Genomic DNA, 13,346 nt, shown 5'->3' on the forward strand with positions numbered 1-13,346 from the left:
GGGGCCTCTGACTTAAAGATCCCACAGGCCTTTCAATATTCCTTGACCTTAGAAGTCTCAAAGCTCTCCTAAATGAAACAAAGGAGATTCCTCAGGTTTCTTTTCTGATTTTTCATTGTGTGTACGAAGGCAGCATGTGGCAGTACCTGCAGAATCAGTGCTTCCACCAGGCATAGGCATGAGACAAGAGAGAGAGATGCTCTGTGATTCAGTTCTGGAAAGGAGGGCTGCAATATGATAAACAGAGCTGAGGGACTTTTGTACATACCCTTTACTTATTTCAAAGGTGATGTGCTCACAGTCACTTTTCATATGCAGGTTTTCATTTTGGAACTACTGATGCTATGGGGAATACTACACAGCACACGTGGCCATGAGTGTGACACAGGTTTGTTGTTAGACTTCCAAGTTCACAGAAAAAATCCTTCAGATGTGGCTGAGTTTTCAAGGACAGAAAACCCTCACCCACCTCACCAAGTGGGCAAACAAACGGCACCTGTGTTCATCAACAGCTCAAGGTGCAAGAGGCAGCCCACAGCAGGTCAAGAACACACTCCTGCTTTTATTGCCAGAGCTCCAGAGGAAAAGCTACCATCTCTTTTGTCCTTCTCTGTAGTGATAAATAGACACTGAAGCAAATTCATGTGGCTCTCAGAATCCACAGATACTGCACCACTTTTTGAAAAACAGATTTCACCACTACAAATGAAAACATTGCACCCAGAGCACTGGCATATGTGGAAGCAGAACCATTTTTTCACATCGAGTAAACAAGTTTTTACACACCAGATTAATTCCTTGTCCCAGAGCTGCTCGCTCGGTGCAAACCCAGCAGAGGCTTTGGCAAGGCTTCCCCACGTGGTGCCTGAACTGCAGTGCTTGGAGGGATTCCATTTAAGGCACAGCAGGGATTTCATGCTTGCCCTCTGGCTCCTCACACACAGCTCCTGCCTTTGAAGGCAGCCCCTCTTCCCCAGGCCACAGTGGGAGTAAACCCTCCAGCTGCTGCCACAGCACTGCCCAGGGACACTAAGCCAGGTGTCAGGAATGTGCTCCCAGGGGAGCTCAGCATCCCTTGGAAGGCTCCTGGCACCTCCTGTGGAAGGGGACCAGGAGCAGGAGGTGGCAGGCAGCCAGGGAATGCCTGTGGAAATCACCATGAAACAAGAGCCCAGAAGGGCTTTGCCATGTGGGACAGGCCAAGACACTACTCTGGATCCAGGCAATAGGCCTGGCTTCTTCCTGATGGGAATGAAAGGACTGGAGGAGAAATAAGAACTGCTAAGGAAAATAAGGCTAGAGAAAATATCTGAATGATCTCCAATAGGTAGGGGACCAAGGTATGGAAAGTATGAAAGGATGGGAAGCTTATTGCTCCTGTCACACTATCCCTGTTTAGACTGGGAGTGGAGAAGGAAAGAAAGGGCGTTCCCTTAAAAATGTAATTGAGTGAGACATAAATCAAGAGTCAGTTCACTGGAGTAAATTAAGGTTGGCTGCTGTGAAGAGTGAGGAAGTGAAAACCCTTGGTAGGCTGCCCAAGGGAAGGGAGGAGAGGAGATAAGATATGAGGTAGGTGATGAAAGGGATGCAGAAGCACAAAAATGTGAACAGGTTATAGCTGATAAAAGAGCCTGCAACAAAGAGACAGAGACACCAGGACCACTTTTCAGTTATAAGCTTTTTCTTTTTTAGAATTCAAGCTTACACAGTTATCTATGCCCACTATATTCATAATTACATTTTAATATCTGCATACAAAAGCTATGTAAAAATTATTTTCTTCCCCAAATATACAAATTTTCTCTTTAGATAGTTTAAAACATTTGTGATCACAGATTTTTTTTTAATATATTTTAGGCTGAAAAAATATTACCAATCTAGCATAACTCTTAACACTGTTTGCAAAAAAATACATCATCCAAGGTACTTTGTTTTTTACTGTATGGTGTAATGTTTGCCTTACCCTCAGGGCATGAAACTGATATAAAAAATAAACCAAATAAGTAAAACCCACAAACCTCATAGACAAAGTAGTAAGTCCTCCTAAATGACTTCATAAAAACAAATAAACAACCCAAACCACCCTCCTCTTCAAAAAAATTATGAATGACTAATTTGATGTATTTATGAGCAAACTGAAACTGTAGAGTGCTAAGGAAGTAGGAAAAGAGAAAAAAGAAATTACAGTATGTCAGCTAGTTCATGCCCTGATACTATCTTTACCAACATTAAATGTGTAATTAAATAAAGTGTCTTTTAATGTTTTACATTGTGCTCAGTAATTTACATAAATTTAATCCACACCTGGGTGCTGATGTAGATTTACATTTGATTGTCTTGTGCATAAACAAGGTTAGCTTTTAAAGAAGGTAAACTGTGCAATGGACAGTCACAAACAACTTATTACCTGCACAATATTGCTTTTTGAAGGCGACATCAGTCAATGTGGATACACACAAATAATGCATACTCTTTGCGTTTGCTAACATCTATACTAAAACTTTGTGATAAGGCCAAACCTTTTTTTTTTGTTTTGTTTTTAATTTTAAAGCAAAAATATATCATAGTAAAAAAAAAAAAAAAAAAACAAACCAAAAACGTGCTCACACCGTTTTGAGTCTTTAAGTGGAAAATAAATCTCTATCACACTAGAATAAAATTCTCTCTATAAAATTTAAATACAGATCACTTCATTACTATATCAAAAGGAAACGTCTGGCAATCATTTCCAGATGATCACAATAACAAGACACATTAAGAGGTTCTGTTGCCTCTTCCTTTGTGAAAAGATAAATGTTGAACACTTTCAGTTGCTCTCACAGTGAGAGGAAAACGTTCCTTGGTTGTGGATTTTGATTCTGTCAATGAAAAAGGTTTAGCCTTAGGAATGCTGGCTACATCTCAAAACTGTAAGACTGATTTTTAAAATTTATGATTCATGCAGCAAGAAGTCAATATGACACATACAGATTAGAGTTCCATAGCATAAAAATACATCACTAGCAATGACATGCTCTGCTTGTGATTAACAGCCCTCTCTTGGCAGATTTCTGATATAAATGGTCTTTCTGGACAGTTTTTTCCTCTTTCTGATACCTGCCTCTGAAGAAGCAAGCAGTCTGCTCAAAGATGATTTTGGACCTGGGAGGTCTAACTCTAAGGTCTACAGTTTGGCAGAATGTAAACAAAAATCATTAGCACACACTATATATGTTATAATAAATATCACGACTTAACTGAGATTACACATGAAATGAGTATCTAAATGCACGTGTTACTCAGGGCAATACCATGAATGGTGACAGTCAGGTTTGACAGGAAAAACCTTCTGTGTGAGACCCACATGTAGACCACAAAGCAAACACGAGAGCCACATGGCACCAGCAGAAACAAGACTCTGGACTGCACTGGAAAGCACAAGTTTGCTATTTCACTCGGAAGGCCAGTTACTGCAAAGGGTGCTGACTGTGGCATTGGTGTCTGCCACTGAGGTGGTCAGTCCAGGGCTCAATCCCACAATGGCTTGAGATCACTGCTATTTAGAAGTATGTCTTTGCAGAGCTAAGGTCAGTTAGTTTTGCCCTCATGATCACATAAATCAGATGTCATACTGAGGAAAGTAAAGGAAATGAGACAAAGTAAGACTAGTAGGAGATCAGAGGCCATTAGATGTCAGTTCATCAAATCTGTCCAACTATGAGCTTGGCCTTAGTTTTCAGTTAGGGAATATTACTAACTCAGTCTGTTAATTAGTGCCAGACTCCAACTTAACCTGAAAAGCTAGAAAAACATGTTGATGTATGTCCTTTCTGTTTAGAGCACTGCCAGAACTAAGTTGGTTGCCTGATTTTAGGCACTTCAGTCCATCTGCAGTCACCTAAGGAAGGAGGCCTGATTTTCTGAACCCTGACTAGGCACAGCTCCAAACGGCATTGGTATTTAGGAACATGAAGAGATGTGATGCTTCCTCTCCTGGGTCTCACCTGCAGCACAGTCAAAAGCTTGAATGCCTACTCAAGCTCACATTAAGGAAACAGGTGAAGTACTTGCACTGGCTTCAGGAGGAATTCCATGCTCAGATACATGGCAGAACAGGGCTTCAAAAGACATGCACATTTCTCTTTTCTTTGCAAGCCACTGTGGGCATAAGCACAGATGCCTAAGCTTTTCATATATTTGTCATATATTTGTAGCTTTGTAGATTTCTGATACATGGCTGTAGCTCCAAGTAAAGTACTTTTCCTACCCCTTTGCCCCTATGTTTTAGATCAATAAGATAACCTCTAAAACATATTATGCTTGCTACATTCCTGAAATATTATTTAGTTTTGCTTCTTTAGCCAAGGATGTCTTATTTCCTTTTACCATGTATCCTAGACATAATAAATATGGGACTAGAAACTCAGGAGGGGCTCCAAATGGGCAGAACCAAAAGGGGGGATTACTTAACTAAATGCTCTTCTAATTGGACACTACTGTTAAATATGCTAATTTATTAAACTCATAAAATTGCAGAAGTCCTGGATCACATGTGCATTTTGCCATATTTGCACCTGGAGGTCTCCAATTCTGCTTTTATATTCCTTGCTATATTAATATTGTCTCAAAAGTATGTTGTTTTGTTTCTACATTGTGAAGGCATCAGTGCAAGTAAGGGATTGGCTGCTTTTCTGAGTTCCCTATTACATGCTGTAAGTCCTCCATCAAGCCACCCCAAATCACCTATCCAAAAAGCCACTTTCTGACTCTTTGCCCCCAAGACAGTGCTCTACAAGGAATTTGGATAGAGCTGTTGTTTAGACACACGTTATAAGATGGAGCCAACACAGCCAACAAAAGAGATTTTACACCAAATATTTAAGAATTAATCTCCAATGGTGTGTCTTCACTGCTACCTGCAGAAAAACTCCTACACACCCCAATGTGTTTCACGTTCTGACAAAAAAACCCCTAAGTGATAACATTAGTGCTCACAGCTCATCACAGGTGCATATGGTATCAAACAACAGAGACAACAAGATTCCACATCCCTAAAAACGCGCCCAATAGCACTCCAAATGCTTTATCAATGATGTAGGGAAAGAAGGGTAAAAAGAGTTTAACTCCTGACACACGTATATTGTGTTCCATCTATAGTTTTCCTGAGTATCCTGTTTTTATGAGGGGATAAGCACATAACCTATGGGTTCAGATATGGGCCATGAGCTTTGAAAGTCAACACATCCACTCTAACAATGCCCACAACTTGCTGGGCAAATGGGTCAATAAATAGCAGAGAAAGAAACCGGTACAAATCAATGAATAACATGAAAGAATGTAGGGTATGAGGCAGTGCAAAAAACATGAACAAAGTATCTGGTTCCCAGGAAGAAGAGAAAGATGTTTTAGAAGTGTCATACAAATTCAGAGGATGATTTAATATCAAGTTTATAAAACCCAGGGACAACATCCCTGAATGGAGATGGTGACAGGGAGGAACCTCTACCTACAATGTCCTCATCACTGGCCTCCAGACATTCCAGGACTGTGTGTACTGGCTTGCAGACTTCGGCAGCAGGACATTTTGTCATTGCTCAGTTTGGTTCCTGCTAGTGCAGTTAGTGGAAATAAATTAAAAGAGTCAAGAGAGCATCTAGCCTAATAAAACACATACAGACATACCTGCAGGGAGGGAGAACTCAGCTGATCCACATGCACACAGACACAGGGCAGAGTCAGAGAAAGAGAGAGAGAGAAGATAAAAATATGGAAATATGTTTAAGACATCTGCTGAAGATTTGTAAGTATATATATAAAAAATTATATCTATAGGTGCATATAAACTTTTTATATATATTCATATATATATGTATATATATATATGTGTGTGTGCGTGTATATATATATATATACATATAAAACAAAGGATAACTGCTGAGCAACACTATTTGTATTCCTGGGATAAAGCTCTACAGTCTTGAGTGTTGTTAATAACACAGTTGGTTTCTGTCCTATCTGAAGGTCACCTCATATGTTCCATTCTCCTTGTCATCATTCCGTGAGCTCTCATATCCCTGAATAACTCTGAGACACTGCCTGGTATCCTGACAGAGAGCCTTCTCCCTCAGAGTGATGGATTTTCCACACACCTCAAAAAAATCAGACCCCTCCACTATCAGGAGCACCTCAGAGAATCAAATTTCTGTCCTCACTCCAACAAACCTTCCAGTGAAGTTACCTGGAGTCCAAATTTAGAAACTGAAGATCTTAATATCTTATACACATGGAAAAAAACCAAAAACAACAAGACTCAGTCCCTTCTAACACTGCATTATTTTAAGTACTTGATTTATAGAGCACAGTTAAACTGCATCTTCTGGAAAAAACCTCAGAGAATGATGGGACCATGATGATGATGAAGATTCTAGATCATAGTGGTAATTGTTACAATAGAAACCATGACAAAGACCAGAAATTTCGTACTATGAATTGGTCGGTTGTACCCTGCAAAAGGAGTAATACAAGACAGAATTGTCAAGGTCAAATTAACGATAGCTGTTTCAACTAGAAGGCAAATTTATTTTTCTGCCACTTCAGTCTCTCTCCCCTGTTTTCCAGGCAATGATGGGTGTGAGCTGGTGACCACGCAAATGCTGGTGAATGAGATTGGTCTGTTCGTATTTTCACTGTTAAGCTGTCAAAGCACTCACATCAAAGGACTGAAGAACAAATTGCAAGAGTCACAAGTACCCGCATTAAAGGGATGTTTTCATCCATGTGTATACAACTGCCCCCCAGCAACCCCAAAAGAAAACTCAAACAAAACCCCAGCCCCATCTCAAGAAACAGAGGACCACGAAAGAAGAAGAACAAACAGGTGAGAAGAGCTGGGCAACGGGATGAAATGACAGCCAGTAGTGCGACGGGGGTGTGGAGAACCACTTCAGTCTCTAATCCTCAAACACTTCCAGGAACAACGGAGGGAACAGTTCTGTGGGGCACTCCACCTTCATGTGCAGGAAGCGGCTGGCATGGCAGGCTCCGATCATTCGCAGGTCTGTCACTTTCATCAGCAGTTTTGGCCAAAAGTGTGCAACATGGTGTTTTCTGTAGTTAATGTAGTGTTCGAATGCCAGGAGGAAACCCTCTTGACACTTTTCTATTCTCTCGACGCAAACAAGGCCTGGGCGATCTGTAGATACAAAGCAGCAGAATTAGCATTCTTACATATTTGCTTTAACAAATGCCTGATCATAAATCAGGAAAAATAGGATGATTCTGATGCTAGGAAAGAAAGGAGAGAGACTGGGGGCATTTGTGGCTCTGCTACAAACTTCTTTTACTCCAGCCAACTCACTTGCTAGTACTATGCCTGTTAGAAGAAGAAGATAATCCTTCCTTTCTTCATCCAATGCCTGCTTTGCTCACTTACACACACTTACACAGAGTGAAGCTGTTTGGGAAGTGTTTCCTTACAGTGACTAGAACATCAGATCCCTGATTGCAGCTAAGGATTCCATCTACATTTTTCTGTAAAACAACTAATAAAGAAACAAACAAAAAAATCCTTTTCAGGTATCTAAATTACAGTTCCTTTCTATCTGGTTTTCTACAATCTGACTAATGGTTTGATCATGCTTTCATCCCAGGTGGGCTGTTATGGAGCATCAAGGAACAAAAAAGGCTAAAAATCTGGCTGTCTCAACTGGCGCCCAGATAAGGACTGGGAAAGCCCCTTTCACATCACTTCTCAGGAGACACCTCTGGGAAAGCAGGTCATTTTTGAATTGCCTTTTGAAAACCCTGCTCCCATATCAGTTTGTAGGGACTTTAAAAAGTAATCAAAATGTTTTGATGGGGAAAATGTAGTGCTGTGTTGTGATTACTGTGGAAACCTTTTTATCTCAGATGCAGTTAATGCTTGTAAATCACTGATTGTGTATTGTTATTCAGTGCCCAATCTTCAAAGCCATCTTAAAATAAAATCTTGCCAGATCTGCCACTGCCCAAGAATGGAATTTCCTCTTTGGGCTGGCACAATCACTGGAAGCATATATGAAAACATACTCAAATTGGGAAGGTTAGAAACTCTTTGGAAATCATAGGAAGTTGTCTCTGCTGCTTTTGTATCATAACCAGTTGCAAATGGTCCCAGCGTGGGGAAGCAGCACAGCTTGTAAATGCCCATTAGGAAGCAGTGGTGCTGTTAATTAGGAAAACAAGAGGGCAAGTCAAACTAAACTGAGAGAGACTGGTGAGAAATGTGTATGAATGCCCAGTGCACGACATTACTTGGGGGAACTTATCATAAGGACCACTGTTGCTAAATTATCCATTTTTCATTTAAGGCAAACTGGCTCAGAATCAGAACTTATTTCCTCTTGATGATCATCCCTGGCTCATTCCTAAGTACCAAACTGAGCAAGGTGTGTTACCAAAACCAGTTTTATGTCCAACTCTCTGAACACCCTGCATTTTTTTTCCTATTGTTCATCAAAATAAATCACTGGGGTTTTGAGAGAAAATTTCTTTCACATTACTCTAGTCAGCACTACAAGATGTAACCTATCTTATTTCTTTTACAAAGAGGCTTGCGACAAAGACCAAAGAGTTTCAAAATTGCTTGGATCCCAATATATTTCTGTTCTCACCTGATGACATGAGCAGAACAGCCTGAAGAAGGGCAACCTCGGTGTCATCCAGATTAAATGAAGAAAGAGACATGCCCAGGTCAAAAATGGCATCAGACACTACGCCAAGACCCCCGTTTTTCAGCTGGCCCCTTGTCACTGCCATCTCCCCATTCAGTGTTAAAGTCTCACTCTCGGGGTCATAGCGAACTGCTGCTCGGAGGGACATGATCTCCATACAGCAGCCTTTCAGAAGGATGATCTGGTCTTCACATGGCAGCTGCAGAAATTATAAATGGCAAAGAAAAATTCATGTTTGTCAGACTGAGAGGCTTTTACAGCTACAATAGATCCACGAACATGAAGTTGCAGTTCACAGCCCAGGACACTGCCCTGCATAGTGCAGCTCCCCTCCAAACTTGCTGCTCTGCACAAACCCCCAGGATCTGCATTCCTGCCTTCAGGAACGGCCAGCAGGTTAACATTCCCTGGTTAGCATCCCCACACGCCCTTGGCAAATCTAGCAGTAACACAGCTGTTGGTTCCTTCAGCTTACAACTTATCATAGCAGAATAAACCATAATTGGGGCTGGTGCAGACCTCAGCCATCCCAGTTAAATTCACTACCAGCCATACTTATTTCTTACCTGACCAGAGGAAAGGAAAGACATTTGGGAGGGTCTGTAAGAGTGGACTGTGTTTTAAACAAATATATCTAGAGGATATACCTCAATCAGTGGAGCAGGAATTCTCACGGCCCATTTTAACAACAGAGAATTTATTAATCTAGACTTAATCTAGTAAGGTGGTTCTCCCTGCACTATTGCTGGACAGACAGAAAATCTATGGTATAGCTACAGCTTTTAAGCTGGTGCATAAACTGTGATCTTCAGGGCATGTGACTTTTCCATGCCATTAACAAAGGCAAGCTGTCCCACGGTTCTGTATTTACAGACTATAACCAGGATGCTGACATTTGAGCAGAACGTGTTCTATAAAGAATGTCCTTATGTTTTCATAGGTTATTCAATGATAACAAAACCCACCAAGACAGTTTTGAGACTGTAAGCGAACAGCAAGGGTCCCACAAATGAAAGAGCAACACACTTCTGCTTGGCTTGAAAGGAGGCAAAAAGTCATTTATTTTTGATTTATATAAAATTATTATATTTACCTGTTTTGCAATTCAAAAAAAAAACAACCCCATGAACTATAGGTTTACATGGCAACGGTGTACTTGCAAAGCAAGTGCACTGATTTGGTGGGAAATGATGCAGAGCTGCCTAATGCAAGTGGAAAGCAGTTCCCTGTTAGAGAAGAGTTTTAAGCACAGAGCTAGTCATGGTCAGGAAAATGAGTTGAGTCATGCAGCTACTTTTCCACCAATGCCAGCTTCAGGTGTGAAGTGTTTAATACACAAGAAAATTGACTCATCCTGTTCAGAGCAAATCAGTTTCCCTACAGATGACCCTCAGCTCAGCAGCAGTGTGGGGAAGACTGCACAGGCACAGCAGCAGTCTTGCTACCCAATGACAATTCCACTGTTTGGCAGCAGAGACTGAAGTAGGGAAAGAAACAGAGTTAAAAAAAAATTAAAATGAGAATAGATATGTGAGAGGAACCATGAAGAGATACTGGAAAAAGCAATGGAAGTGAAAAAAAGACCATGAAAGAAAGGCAGAGAGAAGGGACAAGAAAAGAGAATTGAAAAAAACACCAAGCTTCTAAATAGAAAGAATAGTAGAAAAGAAACAGGTAACAGTAGAGAAGATATTTTGTGATGCTTCAGCTGTTTTATTTTGTGAAGCTCAGCTGTCAGCCATGAAATGAATGCGATTCTTTCTACTTGATCCTTCTTAAAACTTCTTTATGGTAGTGGCAGTCTGACTATGCCTGTCTTTCACCTGCTTTTCTAATTCTGAAGGATACATGGGACACCTGTTTCACAGATGCCAGGCCTCAGGTCTTATCTGCCAGTAGCAGGAGTTACTAGAGACATGAGGCTTGAACATCAGTTCTACTACCAGCTGTGCAGATTTTAATGCTACCTACATTCATCACTTGAGTGTTGCTACCAGAGCATCTTCCAGTAGCAGGATCAATAAATGTGACTGAAACTCTGCCATGTTTCCTTTCCTCTCTCTCTGCAGGGAGAAAAGGCACAAGGCAGAACCTGAAGGGCTCACCTCTGCAGGACATGTGCCATGCAGCACCATGGAACTGAGCTGAGCTGAGTGACCTCAAAGAGTATTCACACAGCTTCACCCACTGTGGAACCACTGATGCCTTGACATTTAAAACTCACATTAAACTTATTACTTTCCCCTCAATCTTCATCTTCTAAGCAGAAAGAAAAGCAGGAAGGAAATAACAGGAGAAATGCTGAGAAGAAAATCAAGTTTTCCTTACACTTTGATTAGTCTGGGATTGGATACTTGGTTTGAGGGGGGGGCTAATGGGTGCACACAAGCTAAGCTGGGCACTCAGTGCTTTGCTGGCTTCTACATGTGTCCAGAAATGTGAAAAAGAAGGAAAAGTAGCCATGAAAATATAAGTGGCCACGGATGTTCCCTATCATGTCCCTCTTTCATAGAGATTAACTGCATTCTCAGACAGCTTCTGGAATTATGAAATGAGTTAATGTTTAAATGCTCTGCAGGTCCTATGGAAGAAAGAAGTATTTTTTCCTGCAAAAAATCTACAGCCCACACAGTGTTGCTTCTAAGAAAAAGGTACAGGTTAAAAATCATAATGGAAACAAAGTTAACAGGAGGGTGCCCCTTCAAAAAGAAGCAAACATTTGTAATTTTCTTCATGATACAGGAAGTGCTATATGACAACTCAGAGAGCAGCTGTCCTACTCCTTTGTGTTCATGAGGAGTTGTCCCTCACCCAGCCATCAGATCTTGCTGTACATGGGCAGGTGTCAGAGTTACACAGTGGCTCAACTGTAAACAAAGCCTGGCCAGCTGAGCCACATAACATAGAGACATCATGCTGAATGATGCCTTGACTTCTTCATCCATGCTTCATCCTAGCTCTGACACAAGTGGGTCCATAGTAGCCAGGAGGGGTAGGAGATGTCAGATGTGCACTGGGGTCTGTGTGTGACTGGCAGAGCTCTCTAAATTAAAAAGACTACCTTGGTATGTCACTGCAATTTCCCACCAACAAATGCCAGATCAGAGGAGACTGATTCCCTCAGACACTAAATGCTCATGAGCTATGGACATATTCCTTGTATTTTAAAATCTTCATGCTTGGCTGCATTTCATGCTTCCTTGACTGATGGTGCCAATGCAGAGGCTGGCCAGGATGAGATATTTACACTGTGACTACTATTGATATTTACCTCTTCTTGTTCTGTACTTGCCAGAGAACATATATAGCATTCCCTGACTGACTTTAAAATAAAGCTGCCAGCCACAGTAGAGTAAAATTTGATGGCTGCCTTACCCTTCCTTTCTGGTAGGGTGTTGACCTCAAAGGATGAAATGGAACGTGTTCCTGCTGACGGCAGGGGGGTTGGAACTGGATGATTTTTAAGGTCCCTTCCAACACAAATCTTTCTATGGTTCTATGAAAATTATTTAGATTATTAAGACTGAAATATTATTTCAGGCTGCAGTTCTGATACCATTTATTAAATTGGAGGAAAAAAATATAATCAGCCATTGCATCTGGTCCTACAATAAAAATGATACCTTGGTACAAGTGAGATCAGCATAAGGCCTCTGTATTCCTTATGTGCAACCAAGCCTTTGAGTCTATTTACTGTATATTTACATATGAGTATCTACTTGGAATGACAATCCACTGCTTTCACAGACTCTTTTATGCACAACCTCCCCATTCAGAAAAACCAAGCCTAGGGAACCCAGTAAGGTAAGTGCCACTCCTGTACAGGGGCGCTTTCCTGAATTTCAAGAATTTTTTACTGTCTAGACCTAACTCCACAATACTGTACCTGCCAAGGAACCAGAAGATACATAGGGAACCATGTGCTGGAAGATTTTATTAAATATATCAGCAATGCTTCTAGACAGTATCTTTTTGTTAGTTTACTTTGTTCAAGGCCACCTCTAAAGACATATCTGAGTCCCCAATAAACCACAATGACTTCCAGATTAACAAACTCAGGCTTTCAATAATCACAGGAAAAAGAAAATTCATGAAAATACAGATTATTCTAGTTCCATTGATTTTGAGTGTCTTTAATTTTTTAATTTTAGACACATTGAATTTTTAAGTTCCATGCCAAAGTATTTTGAGTAGTTTTTAACAACAGGCATATAAATGAGGAGTGCAAGAAAGTCTTCTTACCTCACAAAACATAGGCAACTTTTTGGCAAAATCCACCACTCTTGTAATCGCTGGTGTGATAATTTTTGTAAACTGGCTGAAGGCTTCTAAATCCACTTTCCCACCTTCTGGGGCATTAACTATTGGTGCCTGCCCAATATCTTCTGGCTAAGGATATAAACAAAGACATTTAAAGGAGCAGTCTGTCTTAAAGCAACTATTTTATACTCCAAAAAGTCCTACTTGGTATGGAAGAGACTAAAATAAAAAGCAACACTATTTGCTTTTATAAGTGAAGTCAGTTTACGTCACAAAATGTGAATTCGTTTGTAAGGCATTTGTGAAAGAAGTGACTGCACAGAGAAATGGGTGACTGGTATGCTTCTACCCATTCTTTGTGGACAGCTGGGTTGTTGTGCACACAGTTTCTTC

The 13,346-nt window shown here is 40.7% G+C and overlaps 1 protein-coding gene across 12 annotated transcripts in view; it reads right to left on the minus strand.

Annotated features, from left to right (window-relative positions):
• Positions 1 to 1,663: 1,663 nt before the first annotated feature.
• THRB (thyroid hormone receptor beta) overlaps positions 1,664 to 13,346 on the minus strand; it is a 169,437-nt gene continuing 157,754 nt past the window's right edge. For all 12 annotated transcript variants that reach the window (XM_071429363.1, XM_071429357.1, XM_071429359.1 and 9 more), the window contains 3 exons: positions 12,936 to 13,082; positions 8,634 to 8,892; positions 1,664 to 7,174 (listed from right to left, as the gene is read on the minus strand). In XM_071429363.1, the coding sequence (XP_071285464.1) occupies positions 6,933 to 7,174; positions 8,634 to 8,892; positions 12,936 to 13,082 (648 nt within the window). In that variant the 3' untranslated portion in view covers positions 1,664 to 6,932. The remainder of the gene's footprint in view (positions 7,175 to 8,633; positions 8,893 to 12,935; positions 13,083 to 13,346) is intronic.

Source organism: Agelaius tricolor, unplaced genomic scaffold, assembly GCF_023055355.1.
Source record: "Agelaius tricolor isolate 1412-34295 unplaced genomic scaffold, bAgeTri1.0.p SCAF_6, whole genome shotgun sequence".
NCBI classification, from domain to species: Eukaryota; Metazoa; Chordata; class Aves; order Passeriformes; family Icteridae; genus Agelaius; species Agelaius tricolor.